General features: G+C 34.5%; 1 protein-coding gene across 7 annotated transcripts; it reads left to right on the top strand.

The window, feature by feature from the left end:
- The first annotated feature begins 275 nt into the window (after window positions 1-275).
- Window positions 276-8,612, top strand: LOC128872094 (uncharacterized). 7 transcript variants are annotated; one of them, XM_054114436.1, is made up of 7 exons: window positions 5,769-6,550; window positions 6,631-6,750; window positions 6,844-6,942; window positions 7,050-7,203; window positions 7,292-7,469; window positions 7,556-7,721; window positions 7,836-8,612. In XM_054114436.1, exons 3-7 carry the CDS (start codon window positions 6,869-6,871, stop codon window positions 8,455-8,457), a joined length of 1,194 nt encoding a protein of 397 aa, XP_053970411.1. In that variant the 5' UTR covers window positions 5,769-6,550; window positions 6,631-6,750; window positions 6,844-6,868; the 3' UTR covers window positions 8,458-8,612. The 7 variants fall into 7 exon arrangements, with proteins under 7 accessions (XP_053970410.1, XP_053970411.1, XP_053970414.1 ...); XM_054114439.1 differs by having other exon boundaries at window positions 5,769-6,544; XM_054114435.1 differs by lacking the exons at window positions 5,769-6,550; window positions 6,631-6,750 and adding an exon at window positions 276-346.
- Window positions 8,613-17,008: the final 8,396 nt, after the last annotated feature.

Below are 17,008 nucleotides of genomic sequence, written 5' to 3' on the forward strand. Positions count from 1 at the left end.
GTATCTTAAAAAACGAATTTTGACTAACTCGGAGCCCTGGTGGGATTTCGTCGAACTGATGCCCGACAAAAATCAAATCCTACACCGGAAGTCAAATTTGCACGAGTAAGAACAAATTTAAGAATTATATTCGATGTAGCGTCAGAACAAATCAATAACAATACGTATAAAATTTATTTATGAATAAATATACTTGTTTAGAATCAGAAAAGGCACCAACACGGAAAAATTCGAATTTCTCATTGGATACTTACGGACGTTCGTTTGACTAGAGTATGCAACGGAGCCAGCGCCGTGAGTCTGCGCAAAGGAGTTCTCAAATCTGGCCGTCACCTGTATTGAAAAGGTAAGAGACTCTGCTGTCATTAATCTCGGCATCTTAATGTGAATTTCACGAGCACGTGTCGCGAAAATACGACGTATTGATAACGCGACGCGTTGTCAGCAGCCTGGTGGATTGTCATGCGAGATTACTCATGTGTTACGGATAAATATGTTCCGAGATGTCAGGCGTCTTCGGCTCCCGTGGTCGGAATCTGCCAGGCTGCTGCTCTATCATCGCCGATACATCTGACATTTATTTATTTACTTATGCATTCGTTCTGTCAATGCGACCTCGGTGTACGTTAACGTAATCATCGAAATCTCGGTGGTTTATGTCAAGCGCGGCAAGAAACTTTCACCAGTCGCGACGTTGGGTACCGCGTTACCTTCACGAATTTTTCATTGTCGGCACTGGTCACCGCATTGACAGGACATGAAATAACGCACAGAAAAGGTCCTTCGTGGACCGTCATAAATATCGACTGATTATTACGTGTTGTTCATCTTTCGCATTGACAATGATTCCCGCCGTTTTTACTTGCGCGGTGCTCCACTTGGCAAGTAGACTTGTTTGTTTGTGCGTGCCGTATCATCTGTCATGGCGTGCCCGCTTGTGGCGGGTATCGTAATCGTTCACTTTTCTCGCTGTTGTACGCTTAAGGTTCGTGTCAGTTAGCATCATCGCGCGAATTATTCGAAAGGTATCGTTCGATTAATTTCGAGGAAATTAATTGGGAAAAATGTTATACATATACAATAATTCGGATAGAATATGCTCAGGGTCGGATTAAGACATGGGTGATTTTGGGCTACAGGGGGCTCTCCGCCAGCTGGAGGACATTCAGACATTATATTAACAAAATGGAATTGAAACATTGATGAAAATCAAACTTGCAGTCTTGTATATGAGTATTTATTAATGTTTCAACTGTTTGATTGAAATTCTTAGAATCTGTGAATAATATCATTTTATTTGAGTTTAAAGCAAATTTTTTTTTGGAAAGTTTGTGTGACATTATTCCTAAATGGAAATTAGGGTAGAGAACCCTCAGGTTTTATAGTTATGTTTGATTGTAACTACAGTGCAGGTTTAGCAATGTGAGGTACCCAAGCTAGAAGAGAATGTAAAGCATGAACAATTCTAAGACAAATACATTAGGTGTTATAGCCAAGTTATACAATTCAGTACCCTAATAAATAAAAGTTCATCATGATAGAAAACGAAATGTATATATTTAGAATTGGGTATAACCATGAATTATCCAGAAGCTTCTAATATCTACAAATTGTCAAAAGAAAGCGGACAGGTTGATAGTAAAGTAGTATTCCTACTCTTGCTCAATAAAGGTTTAGATACACATTCAGAGAAGAAGAAAATACAAGTAAATTAGTACAAAATTTAAATAAGCATTAACTTGTTTGCAAAATTAGATAAAGTCACATTGTTTTATAACTCAGGCTTGTAGGAAGTCTCATTGCCATCATTTGCTAACAAAAACAAGATTCAGACACATGAAATTTAGATTACAGAGTACTTGTTATTGGTAATGAAGTATTTGTTAATGTGAATATTTTACTATAACTGATTTCCTACCTGATGCTATTGCTATCTACTTTAATATACTACTATACAACTTAATTCAGTGACTATTAACACAATATCGAAGAATAATGTGACAAGGGCATAGAATCAAATCATACAAGCTCAGAATTGCATTATAAAATAAAAGAGTGACATTTATAATGAAAGAATTAAACGAATATAAGAAGAAAAAGTAAAAGCATGGATTTCATTTAAAACAGATATTTTCTGAAATTCAGAAATGTTTAGGGTGAAACAGTATAATACAATAAGATCAGTAAACATTTACAACATTGAGAAGTACTAACAAATTTTAGAAATGTTCTAAGGACTTACGATTTTTATCGATGTTTTCAAGAAACTTATTTCCAACAAATTACGCAAAGTAAACATTTAAATTGAAATTATTGTTAGCTTTATAAATTTTATTTCATTGCAATTGTTCTTTTGGCGATTTGGGAATATTAGAGTGTCATGGTACCTGTAGCCCAGGGTTCCATGAAATCTTAATCCAGCACTGAGCGTACTGTATGCTCATCGAGACGGGGTTGGTTAGGACGGTGGGAAGGGAAGGAACCGATAATGGCGGCGACCGTACTGTGCCACGCGCCATGTCGGTCTCCTGCTCGTGCACGTCCTTCGTTCGGTGCACCACGTTTGTCTGTAGGTTTCTTTTTTTGTCCCTGCTCGTGAAAATGGCACACGACCTGTCACGAGTGATATTCGGTAGGGACCCAATACGCTTTGTAAAAGGGATCCCCACAGACTCGCTCGGCTTATACACTCTCTGAAAATTGATAGTTTCTTTTTATTTCTGGCTTAAAAAAAAGCCCAAGACATTTTTAGAAAGGATCGCGCTTTTCAGCCTATGCATTTTTCCACGAATGCACGCTAAACACTCGTTCCCTTTTTCTGCCTCTGTGTATGAACAATTTTAAGCATAGGAGGTTCATTTTAATCGCCTATTTTCGTCGTATTTTTCCGTATTTGACTGTATTTTCCAAATTCATTTAACGTTTAATGTTTATTGCAAGAAAATTTGACGATATTGTCGAATAGGACGGGGAAAGAATTAACTAAAATTTGGTTGATTCTGAAACATTAAATGGTAACATTATGCATATTATAAATCTGTAAAGATTATTAAAAATTCTTCGAAAATATTATCGTCGATAGACAGAGGAATAGAGTTACATGATATAAAATTATAATTTGTTAATATTCCAAATACTTGAATCAATTTTCAGAAACACGGATTACTGTGTAGTATATTTTATATTTACGAGTGTGTATGTCGCATAGGTAGAGAAATATGTCTTGGTATTTTTATTCTGACCAAAATACCGGAACCTGTTTTATCATAATGTAGGTCATCTCGATCAGACACTTGCGACATCGTTAAACATCGTCTGAACGAAATCGAAGTCTCTCGGTCTGAAATAATTTTATCGACGGTTGCATTCATACTAATTGTTTATTCAGAGTGTAAAGAATGCAACGGTATCCCTGCAATAAATTGTATAAGAACTCATGTAATCGGGTGACACGTGTTTACATGGGGGGATGGCGCCTTCTTCTATTTTTAAGACGGTAGAGCAACTGTAAAAGTGAGAACGAAAGTTGAACTACTCAGTTAGCGTGTCAGGGACACCGGTGCTCAAACATGGTGCAGTTTTTGTTTCTTCCACATCTGTCCCTTAACGAAGACGCGAACAATACGAGCTTTGCAAGTTTCTCTAACACGATCGCAATTAAATAAATAATTAACGCGAACATGTTCAACATTTTTACACATACGTTTTAATCCTATCGTAATCGTATCGCATTTTATTTTCATTCGCAGTTCAAAATAATAAAAAAAATATAAAAATATCTCGCTGATGGGCTTGACACGTATTATCGCAGTAGTATATATACGGGAGATAATATTAATCGTTGTAATTATAAATAGATGAAAATTCACGTATTATTACAATTGTATGGGAAACAGATTGCGCAATGAACTAAAGTAGGGTCGCAGCTGCTGCGAATTTGACGTTAATCGTTGACAGTTAGCGTTTTTATCGGTACTGAAATTATATTAGTAGAGATGCTCGCAAAATATGAGTACTATTTAATATGCGCGCAGTAGGGTCAGAGATCTGAGTCGTATCGGGATGAAGAGGCAACCGATCAACAAACCACGTGGCAACATCGCTCTACCCTCCTCTGTTTCCCCCTTCCTGTTGTCCGATGTCCCTTACATCGTCCCCCACTATAATCATCGACTGCAACGCGGCGAAAGCACATTTACATTTTTTTGCGTACAGTACGTTGCAACATTCTTGCTTTGTGGTTTCAACTACCGATGGCGCCACTCCCAGAATGAGTGAAAAAATGTGTCGTACGGCGAGCCGAGAGAGACGTTAGTATTGGCTATGTATAGACACGACGTGGGGGTGTTTGAATCGTATTAATATTTACGCAACAAATTAGATTTACCTGCAACCGTTGGTTTCTTTGAACTGTACTCATCACGAGTAACTTAAACACTGGATTGCAAGCATTCCGTCTGATGAAAAGTTTTCTTTAAATAATCTTTCGCAGTAAATTCGATAAAAATCAATTTGAACAATTTAATTTTTAATTGATTAAAATTAAATGTAACAAAAACTCTTTGTCTTCTTAGGAAGGACTCTCCAAATAAATTGAAGGCGGTCATCCTAGTATATCTCTTTAATTTTGTAACTCTGGTTTGAAATGGTCAGAAGAACAAAATTTTTACATTTTCTGACTAGTTATGCGAAAACTGCCAAGAGAGAGTTCGATGAGTATTGAATAAAGTGGGACAGTATGAGCATGGTTACGCAGACGGCGTACGTGAGGTATACGTTACGTTCGAATCATTGAAAATGCTGTTACACACTTGGTTAAAGCTCATCCTTGAGAAAGACAAGGACGGATGGGTACTATAGAGAGCAAATTCGGCATATCGAAGGAAAACTGGTTTGCCTCCGCGCGTTGCACCTACTACGATGTATATCTCGAATGAATGCCGCGACTCACGTGCATCTTCATAAGTGACCAACGAACTTGCTGAAATAAAACACGCCCTCGTGTCGTTAATGTTCATTGGTCGTTATCCCGTGATGCGCCACGCGACGTCACTGGCATGCTTTTAAAATTTACTTTAGAGACGAAAAGGTTTAGCATAAAAAAGTAAGCAAACTATTACGGTAGATCGTACTATCTTTGAACGTCTTAACAGGCGTGATTTTGACAGAAATGTATTTCTACGTTTGTAACTTTGCTTTCCTTGTGTTGTACGCTTCACTTGTAAATTAAATATTTCTGTCAAATTTTGAAAATTATTTGAAATCAAAAACTGAAAACGTTGAGATATCGTGCTTGTTACAGTATTGAAAAATTTGGACATTTATCGAACCACAGTGGTTCGATTGATTTTATAAAAATTGTTTGGAGGAACAAAGATAATATTTTAAGAAATCCCATGCTTCATCATATCAGTCGCACACTCCATTATATTGTGGCTTCATGCTTCCTATTTTTAGAATAATGTTTCGCCGACACAGTTCCCTCTTTTATTTCTCAGTTTTGAATTTAAAATAACATTGTCACTCTCTAACATAAAGATTGCTCTTTTCGTTACTCTTATAGTCACGTGATTTTAATGAAATGCATAAAACATTATTTATGTATTAGGCAATAATAAAATTCATTAGGTAGAAGGAAAAAAGCTTTATAACTCTCTAGAAAGCAGAGTTGGGCAAATTTCATTTGAATTGAAAATAAGAAGTAATATTTCAGTATTTTATTGTTCACAGAACTGTACAAAACAGGCACTTCAAATATTTGTATTTAACAGTATTATTGTGCATATAACGAACCAGTAATTATACATGTATCTAGAAATTTATTCATCAGGAAATGTTAATAACTTTGAACATAGTATTCGAAACGTTACACTTTTAGAACAAGTCGGCCATTTCCCAAGAGTATTCCATTATTTTGTTACTTTAGAGAAACATTATTTTCGAGAGTCATGTGTTGAAATAAAATAAGTGTACTTAAAGAATGAAAGAACCGTCGAATAAGGTAACGCACTGTTTGGCATAGTATTTCAAACATCGTTATCTGATAGATGCCCAGACCAAAGAAGTGTATTTCATATAGGATGAGTTGTGTTTTCTTGGTCAGTCCATCGTGATCTCGTTACTTTAATCCAAATAACAAGTAATCGCGATTTATAATGTAAATTGCAGATTTCGGTGATTCCATGTTGAAAGATGTATTTGCGAAGTGTCGGTTTCCTTTAGCACGTTGTTTTTCTTTACAGTTTTATCGTGTAATATAAAGTGGGGATTCGGTGAGATTATGGACGCCCCCTAGTAACAAACGTGCGTCACAGCGTGTAGCGTCTCGCACGTAGACACTGTCAAGCCGAAATCTCGCGGGTTAGTTACAAGACTGGCAACGAATCGATGTAAACAAGTATTATAAAGATGGTGGTGATCAGTGATTTCTTTCGTCGTGACGAATAATCGCGATCGAATTGTTGCATGATTTTGTACATTCCGTACGGATATAACGAGGCTAATTTCGGCTACTGTCACAAATCATCGAAACATGCTGTTTTCGGTAAAGGTACATTACTTTCAGGACGCGTTGAACATACGGTTGACCATTGCTTTATCCGTGTACCTATATGCAATTCTTCTTTGTAGGAAGTTACTTACAGATATAAACAAAGACTGATAATAAATTCTCAGAGAAATTGGACTGAATTTGATTGGAATAACTTTTTATTGGTTTTTTACGAATTTCTTATCGTATGCTTTCTTTGTGTAAGGTTTTATAAAATTCTAATCTGACGTTCCGAGGTGCCTTTTAAACGTTATTCATTGTTGTTTTTTTTTTTTTTTTATTTTTATTTGCAGGAGCAGAATAAAAGTAACGTGCAAAATGTTTAGTTTTCATAAACCAAAGGTGTATCGGTCTAGTACTGGTTGCTGCATTTGTAAAGCTAAGTCTAGCAGGTAAGCTGTTCAACAATTTTAATTAAAATTTTTAATATCTGGATGTGCAAGTGGATATACTTTTTTAGTAATAATAGAAATAAACATAAGTATTTTTGTGCTTATAGTTCAAGGTTCACAGACAGTAAAAAGTACGAAGATGATTTTATAGAGTGTTTCCAACTCGAGGAAAGGCGAACTGGAGAAATTTGTAATGCTTGCGTACTCTTGGTAAAAAGGTGGAAGAAATTGCCTGCAGGAAGTAATCGTAATTGGAGACATGTAAGTACTAATGAATGTACTATTAAATATTTGTACTAATCAATTAATAATACTATTATTTACTAATAAATCTTTAATCCTTTTCCAGGTTGTCGATGCACGTGCAGGACCTGGCATCAAGTCACTAACGAAATTCAAATCAAAGAATAAAAAGAAAATGAAAGATTTGCCAGAAAAATTTGAGAAGATTATGAAGAAAAAACACATTTATTTGAAGACGGATAGAGATCGTGAACAAAGTCCAGCGATGAGCGATGACTTAACAGGTTGGTACATACAAATTTTCAAATGTAAAGGTTTTCAAAATATGAAAAATTTCATTAATACGTTACAATTTTTGTTCTTTTTGTAGAAGATTATTTAAACGGAAATGGTAGCAAAGGTTCAAGTCGAGCTGGCAGTCCTATAGGAAGTGATGATATTCCAGTTATTGAAAAACAGATAGATATGCAAGATGTGACTGAATCAAAGAATGATTTAACTGTAAATGGTTTCATTGATCTGTCCTACTTTAAGAGGTTGGTTTCATTATTAATTTTTATATTACGATATTCTCTTGATAATTAATAAATAACTACTTAATAATTCTTTTAACTAAACCCAATTTCTTATATTCTATTATGTTTTTTTAGGGAGATCATTTGTTGTGGAACAATATTCAAGGGTCCATATGGAGAAGTTATAGTGGATCCTTCGTTAATAAAGCCTTGTATTGGTTGTATAGCTAGGCAGCAACGACAACAACAAACAAATGCATTAAGCCGCAGTCCTGCGCATAGTTCTGCATCAGCCAGTCCTGTCCACAGTTCTGCGTCTGCTAGTCCTGCCCATAGCGTAGAGTCTGGTACAGAGACTGCAGTCTCTAAACAGACAAGTAAAACGTTTAGTGATTCGTCGTCAGATTCCGGCTATGATGAATCTTCCAACCAAGGAGTTGGTGAGAGTAAGATAACCAAAATTATTCAAAATGCGAGTGCTACTGTTAAACCAGCAGTAAAAATACAACCGTTGAAAAGTGTTCAACTAAAAGCTATACCAGTATCGGAAGCTGTCAGGTTAAAAACAGATATGCCAATCAAATTGGTACCTATAAAACAAATTGATCAACTATCTTGTAAGCCATTGTCTTTAGTTTCTTCTGCCAATGTTACTTTAAGCAGTAGTACTTCACACTCCATTGTTACCGTCCCAAATAATCCACTTGTCGATTTTGCCATGCACGCAGCCTCTTCCAGGCAATCAGTCTCTAATTAATGTCAATCTCTCATAGAGTTTTAATTTATTTTTTTCTTATAATAGTTAGTTGTATGCTACGATACAAAATTGTGTGTTAAGTATGCAACCATTACTATCCCAGATAACAAAGGCTCTGGATGAGAGTGTTTAAGTTTTATGATATCGAGCACACAGAGTTTATACTGTTGTAAATGATAAAAAATAAATTCTTGTAATTAGAGTAACTGTTATAATGTACAGTAGGTGAATAGTGCTCTTAGGAAAAGTTGTATAAGATTCATGTCCTTGATCGTTGGTTGTTGAAAAAGATTATATATATATATATATAATTATATATGATATCGTCTTTATGGGTGTGAGTTCTTGAGGCGTGTTCCACGACTGTTGGGTGATTCTTAAAAGAGATAGTTGAAAAAGAGCACACTGTTTCTACTGAATGCCGTTTCTCTAGCGTATATAGAATGCTTATAAACTGCCATGAACTTCTTGTAATTGATGATTTTCCACAAACGACTTTATTATGTGGAAAGTTTTCAATTATTTTCTAAGTGTAATAATTAGCTACGTACATCAAAATACTGTGATGACATTTTAATGTAACATGAGATATAAGATTATTATTCAGCAAGTGGCAGTTTATAGTATCTACATCCTAAGCATTGGTTACTGAATCGGCGTAAAAATTGTCTTATCCATAGCTTTTCGTTCTCTGGGCTACCTATCATTGCAATTGTATATGTATTCGTAGAGGAGTTCCAAGATGCCAATCACTTTTCAAACATTTGGGTCCAAAAAATTTTAAAAGAATTCAGTTAGGGTCACGATAGCTACATTGTACCAGATGCATTTGACATGATTCATGTCAAGGTCCATGACGTTACAATTAAGTAATTCAACTTAAGAAACGAATGTGTTCAGGTACTGTAAATCCTGACCCATTAATAGCAATAATATGAAGAGTACTTTATAATAAAATAAATGAAGTCTGTTGAATAGCATCATATCAATATGATGATATATTTAGGCAGTATTAGTAGAGAGTGAAATTGATCGAGAATATGGCAATCAGATTGGCAAACTGGACCAGTAAACTTTATTGTAACATTTCTGGATGACTGCAGCATTAATGTAAAAACGAATCGATAAACAGCAGATTATTGATATACGAAATAAGTATAATGCTAAATAAGTGAAAACTGTTAGTTCCTAGTTTTCAGAGATGGGCACATGATCGAACAAAAGCACACAAAAGTACCTGTTTAAAACAGATCACTGTGATCATTGGATTATTCATGTCATTTAAATATTTTTCTTTTCATGTTGGGTCAATACTTAATGTTATACGCACAAAGATTATCCAAATCTACATATAATATATCTTTTTTGACTAAACCCAGGAGTGGTTGCGATTAGAAAGTGCATCTCAAATAACATATAGAGTCACTATCATTTTAAAATAACATTAATAATAACTCTGAACATATAGTTAAAATAATCTTAACGATAAAACCAAAGATGAGCAAAAGATATACATTTATTTTATATCGAACAAATAATTTGGTCAGTGCATACATTTTTATTAAAACTGAATATATTCGATCGCAAAATTAAAGGTTATGAATGTGCAATACATAGCTTCGATTTTATATAACATCAAGTATGATTGCTTATAACGTTAATTTAAAAAGTTCAGAAATATTTATCTATGAATTTAACATAGGTAATAATCAAATTTAATAGTAAATCTACTTCTGGGATATTGGCAATGTTCATGGTAAATTTTCTCATATATAGGTATTTGGTTTACATTTTAAAATGCCGCGTTTGCTGCCCATCTGGCTTAAGCTCTTTGACAATCGTTATGTAACAAGGAAACTATAACAGTTCTTCATATGAAATCAAACATCGAAACTACAATTTGTCCAAGGACAACGTTGATCACCTTGTCCTTTGACAAATTTAAATTGTACATTTCTTTGGACTAGGAGACTCTATGATCTCTTTACTGTGAATATTAATAGCTATGTTTTTGTTGTAACTCACGTTATGATTTATGATAATTAATATATGTCAAGAAATAAGGTTGGATCATAGATCAACAAGTCATATATGTAGCATTATTGTGTAAGGTTGATCTTTTTAAAGTCGGGAATGAATTTTGCAACTTGAAAAGCTCAAATTACGATTAAGATTTCTATAATATACTCGTTCAGCGCATAGCTAATATAATTTTTTAAACGATCTTTATAACTTTCTATGATCCTTCCTGTAACTGAAAAAAAAATAAGAAATACTTGTTTAACTTATTTATTTTGTAAGTTTATTTACTTGCAATACATAATATTCCTTTTCTACATAAATTTATATATATTTTTATACAAATTAATCTTTGCTTTTTATGGAATTAACTTTCTGTAACACTGCCAGGGAATGATATGAAATGAAACAATTGATTCCAGGTCAATCTGCTGGCAATATTCAGTGAATTATTTATTTTCAATTATCTTGTATATTAATCTACTATTGAGTTACTTAGATTATAAGAGAAATGTAAATGGTGCCCACAGATTGATTAGGCACTGTAAGCATTAAAGTAAGCGTATGTAAGAAAATTTTGTAATGGACATAAAATGGTCTCATATTGAAGTAATATGATTGCGTGATACGTAAATAATACGAATAATTTTGCGTGTTTTTAAAGGAAAAGAGGATGATAAATTAAAACTTTATTGATAAAGAGGGTATAAATGAATATATTATACGTGCAGCTATCAAAGTAATACTATTTATGAATAATGCGAAAAGATCATCAAATTATCTTACATATGTATTGAGATGTTACGTTAAAGCTAAGAAATACACATGTTATTTTTGGCATGTCAAATGTCCTGGAACAGACGAAACTGTTTAAGTGAAAAATAACATAATCGATATGTTTGTGCATTGCTATCATGTAACTTGAATTTGATGTTTTTGTACATGCATACACAGCAATTGAAAAAAGCTTGACCTATTCGAAAAGATATAATTATGGATAATAAAGTTTGTGAGATGTATTCAAATAGAAATTGAGAGAGACAGCACAATGTACTTAAAATTTTCTATCTACTTTGTTCGTCTTCCTAAATAGTTTCCATCGCAATATCTTATGGATAAATAAATTCAAATTACCTTATAAGCGTCAGAATAAAAGCATGAATATTTGTTCACGAAAGAAACTTTGATAATAATTAAGGTGACAATCCCCTTTTCTCGAGATTCGCTGTTCCATTGTTTCAGTAAATCTTACAAACATTTTTACAATTATAAGCAAGCGACAAAAGCATTACAAGAGATCCTTTTCATGTTCGTCCTTTTGAAATTTACACACGTTTTTTGCAACGTGTCTGTTTTTTTATCCTTTCTTGAAAGTCGAGAAAAAACAGAAATCAAATTACGAAGGGAAATCGATGCATGTTGCTGATTTTTATATACATTTTATTAGGTGTATATACATTAACGTAAAGACCACGAACATGCAATGCATCGTTTAGATACATCAAATAGTTAACTTGTCGCAAGATATTCAGAGCGTGCTAAAATGGAAGTGTACCTACAGTGATGTAAATAATTATAGGTTCAAAGATAAATAATATTTTAATGAAAAAAAAAGTCAAAATTCCTCAAAATAATTTTTATTGTTTTTGATACTTACAGAATCTAATATACATGTACTATAACTAAACTATGTTTATGGGAAATTACTTGAAACCTATAATCACTCACACCACTGTATACATGTATAGATTACATGTATCTTCATCTTGTACATATATAGTCTACGATATCGATAAATGTGATTTTGCAATTTGGAAGATTCAGGTCATGTTTTCGTCGATTACTTCTCTGAATATCCTCGGACAAGAATATTACTAATCGAGTGAGAAAGAAATAGATAGAGAAAAATGTGGTGCAAGTATTTTACTACAGTGACCTGGCAGATTCCGATATTGAATATTTTGAGATGAAAAAAAAAATGAAAGAAACGAACGAATCTTCCCGAATGTATCTTGCAAGCTTTTTTTCTACGCTGGACTTTTTATATCTGAGATTTATAAAAGATCGGTAGACACGGCTCGAAATAGATTATTAGAGGTGCGGAAACGATTTTGCAGTGTGTCTGTCTAACAGCAAACGATGATTATATTTTTTCACAATGATTCTGCGTGTTCTGCGAATTTTATGTGTTTATCGAGGCATGTATAATTTCTAACTGCATTTACTCTGCGTACACATACGGAAGCATTTCTGGTGCGACTCTGAATCTACAACATTCTGAGCTGTTTTCTTTTTTTCTTTTTTGCGTTTATTGTTTATCACTGCTGATAACGCAGGTGTTCGTCCCTATCAGCTTTTTTGTTTTCACTATTTTCTGTTTCCTCCCGATGAAGCAAGTTCCAGTTACGGAAATTAATCGTGCTAAATTTGTCCGATTCACAAACATAGCGAAACTGAGATTGAAAGAAGTAGACAGGGAGACAGACAGATGAAAGGAATGTTGAGATTTTGTGACATGACAAAGGAAATACGTATGTAAATATATATATTTATATGCATATATATATATGTGTATATATATATATGGGTGGGTGCGTGTGTGTGTATGTGTGTGTTTTAAAAGAAGATTCGATCTCGCAAGAACGTCTATAGTCGGGGCAAACTTAAACGACAGCTCAAGGCCACTGCCTCGATCGTGAACTGTATCGGATACATCTATTTTCAGGCAAATCTGGGTTGCCTATTTGTTTGAGGCTGAGAGTGTGCACTCAAGGTGATTATGTAGATAGAGTAGACAAGGCAGCAAAAAATGTCTAACGCGAATAGTAAGAGAAAAATGATTGAATACAGGGTGTTCCAAAAATGTTGCAACACCTTGAAAGGGGTGGTTCGGGAGGTGATTTGAAACAACTTTTTCCTTATCGAAAATGTTGTCCGAGGCTTCGTTGAGGAGATATTAACAGAAAACCCTGACCAATCAGAGCGCGCGTATACCGTTGGAGCGGTCGCGATAGCAAAGGCTACGAGCTAAGCGACCGCGCTTGTACGCGAACAAGCGACTCGACGTGCATCGAAGGACATTGACGCGGCTGCCTAGCGCGTACCCTTCGCTACCGCGGCTGCTCCAACGGTATCTGCGCTATGCGGTATGCGCGCTCTGATTGGTCGGGTTTTTCTGTTAATATCTCCTTAACGAAGCTTCGGACAACATTTTCGCTAAGGAAAAAGTTGTTTCAAATCACCTCCCGAACCACCTCTTTCAAGGTGTTACAACATTTTTGGGACACCCTGTATACGCCTGTCCGTTCTCCAACAACGCGCGAGTAACTTTGGTAGGAAAGAATACGAATTGAGGGGAAATGTCATTTCAGTAATCTCTGTTCAGATTCCCCTTAATTCCTATGACTTCTCCCACCAAGTCACGCAAAGCTCAACTCAACTACTTTCGCTCAATTTATAGCAACCCTGCTTCTACTCTATCTATGTATACATAATTTCTTTGGCGCGCCTACAAATACTCGAATGGGAATGTGGTGGGGAATTTCCCCTCGGTGGCTTTGAGCAGACAGTTCGCATTGCTTCGACTATAGTTGATGCACTGTGCTGATGCAACAGAGAAAAGGAAACTTTTTTACATCAATATTTAAATAACGATTGTGAGACTGATCGATGTATTTAGCAGATAACTTTTATTTACATACAACTATTAGAGATAGGCGAGGATATTGTACCATTTCGTGCATATATATATATATATATATATTAATAAAATTCTAATAATAAGAAACGATGACTGCCGCAACAAATATATCTCGTTATCGCAATGATTATTATATATTATACCGTATAAGCATTTGTACATACATACATGTATATTGTGTTAATCTAAAATTTAACGCACCTATTCCAATCATTGTATAATGATCGCGGAAGTATCACGATCGATCGATAAATCCTATCGGTTTCGTGAAAGACGAGGAGAACAACTAGTTCGGGTACGATCGTTCTATGATTCAGACAAACAAATTTACGCCACCTTCAACTATGTACAACTTTGTAATAAAACAGTTTAAATCTTAAGAATCCATCAGTCACGCGGATTAGAATATCGATACATCGATTATGCGAATGTTGCGGATATACAGAATTTATACGAACGAAAATTAGTACGAAACGTTTCCGTTTTATTCTGAATTGATTTTTGTAGAGATTTATACATTGAATGGATTTTCCTTGTACGTATTTTTTACCATCATGTGTCGGCAACATGATTTTTATATGAAAACAAAAAATTGACCGACACATCAATACCAATTGTGAATTAATCGATTTGTATCATACTAAAGAAGAAATAAGTATATGTAAATCTATCTATCTGTCTATCTCTTTATACATATATAATGTATATATAGAGAGAAATATAGAACAGTCTGTGAGATACCAAATTTTGATAGGTAAATAAAAGATGACGCGAATCGTATATATACATAGACATATTTAGGGGATGCGCAAATATCTCTTTATTAAGTGTATCTCTCATTTGTATGTTTTTGCTTTATACAGATTTGTAAGATAGAGATCTATATACACTCTTTTTTTTTTTTTTTTTTTTTTTTTTGCTGTGATGATTAGTCGATACGACGTTATTATCTTTGAAGCTTCAGCAAATTTATCGATAATTGTAATCGAGAATTCGCTATTACGGGGATTCACAATTTAATTTTCGTTTACATGTATGGAAATCCATTGAAATTGATTCTAACTCGTTAAATTAGAAGATTATTTTGCACGTCTTACTCGAAGCATTTTGCATTTGTAAGTTTTATTGCTACGATAATCCTTACAGTGAACTTCGAACAATTCTTTAACCCTCTTAGTAATGTATTCATAGTCGAAGGATATTCGAGTCGGAAAGGTCCAGAGGCTTGTCACTCTGTTCGTAAATATTTTTAAAAAAAATTGTAAAAGTGCAATTAAACAGCTGTGGTGAGAACGAATGTATTCCCTTAGAAAAGGTAGATCGTGCGTATAGAGGGTTAAATAATAAATTAAATATTTTAGAACGATAATATTGTAGTACTCGTATTGGACGCGAATCGATGAAAGTGCAAAATGCTTATTCGAAATATTATGTATAAACCTGTAATGGAAACTTTTTGTAGAAACTGCTTGTATTCAATTCTTACTTAATCATAATAAAACAAAAATCAGAAAGAAAATAGAAACAAGCAGTAAAACCTAATTAAATAGATATGTGACATTAGCAATAAATGAGCGTTGATGAAAAACAAAAAAGAAGTACGGTAACGGACAGTTTAAGAAACCCTGTTCTACCGAATTAAGTCTCAAGACATAAATTATACAAATTAAACAGTAATACGATGGGACGTCTGTACGTAATAAGTTCGTCTACTAAATAAGTTTATACGTATTATTCCTCTACATGGAATAAAATCCATATAACGGAAATGATACACATAATAGTTAAAATTATAGACAGGATCTTTCAATAGCCAATGTTTTACACTTAGTATTTTTTCTCCCTTACATACGTGGATTTAAAAAGATTTTGCATTTTACTATACTACTCCAGAAACACTGAATAGCAATGTTTTGTAATTTATATATTTACACATCTACATGTAGATACAATGGTATAATAAACCATAAAAATGCTCGGATACTAAGCGAACATTTTTATCAATTGCGTTCATTATCAAAATATGAAGAAGTATTATGTACATATTCCAGCTGTTGAATATTGATTAAAATATTATATATAAAGTTCGTACATTTTTTTAAACTCATTCTATTTAGTAAACATTTTCATAATGGGAGCTGTGACATTAGTTTAATGCTTGGTTTGATAATCTATGATCTATAACAGTGCGCATTAGTTTCAATATAAACTTGGACCTTGTTCCACCACAGTCGTGCCACAGTAGTTGTGAAATCGAGGATGCGGCAACTTCGAAATGACAACCGAAGTGACAAAACATGTAGTATTGGTTGCCGCATTACAAGGGCACCTACGCGACTACGAGATGGCAACCAAACCGACCAAACGACTAGTGTAGGCTGCCGCATGGCAGGGGCACCTCTGCGCCTATGAAGTGATAACCTAACCGACAAACCGGCTAGTAGTGGTTGCCGCACAACAGGGGCAACCCTGCGCCTACGTTGTAGCAACCGGCCAACCAACTGGCGACCATCGGTTGCCAACTAACAGAGGCATACTCCACGCATACTTGATGACAACAAAATTTTCGTTCACTTTTCAACATTTAACGATACATACCACTCTTTGGTACGTATCGAATTCTGGCCCGACTTTGCATTTTGGTATCAGGAGCATATGACATGCGAAGAGATGGCACGTTTGCGCCTACGAGCGGACAACCAGCCCGACATATCTGTAAGTATAGGTTGAATTTTCCCTTTAATTCCCCTTCATTTCCTGGCACACTTCCCTTTAATTTCCTTTAATTTCTTTCCACATTCCTCTTTAATATCCCTTCATTTCTGTGACATT

This window comes from Hylaeus volcanicus, chromosome 2 (assembly GCF_026283585.1).
Source record: "Hylaeus volcanicus isolate JK05 chromosome 2, UHH_iyHylVolc1.0_haploid, whole genome shotgun sequence".
Lineage (NCBI taxonomy): Eukaryota > Metazoa > Arthropoda > Insecta > Hymenoptera > Colletidae > Hylaeus > Hylaeus volcanicus.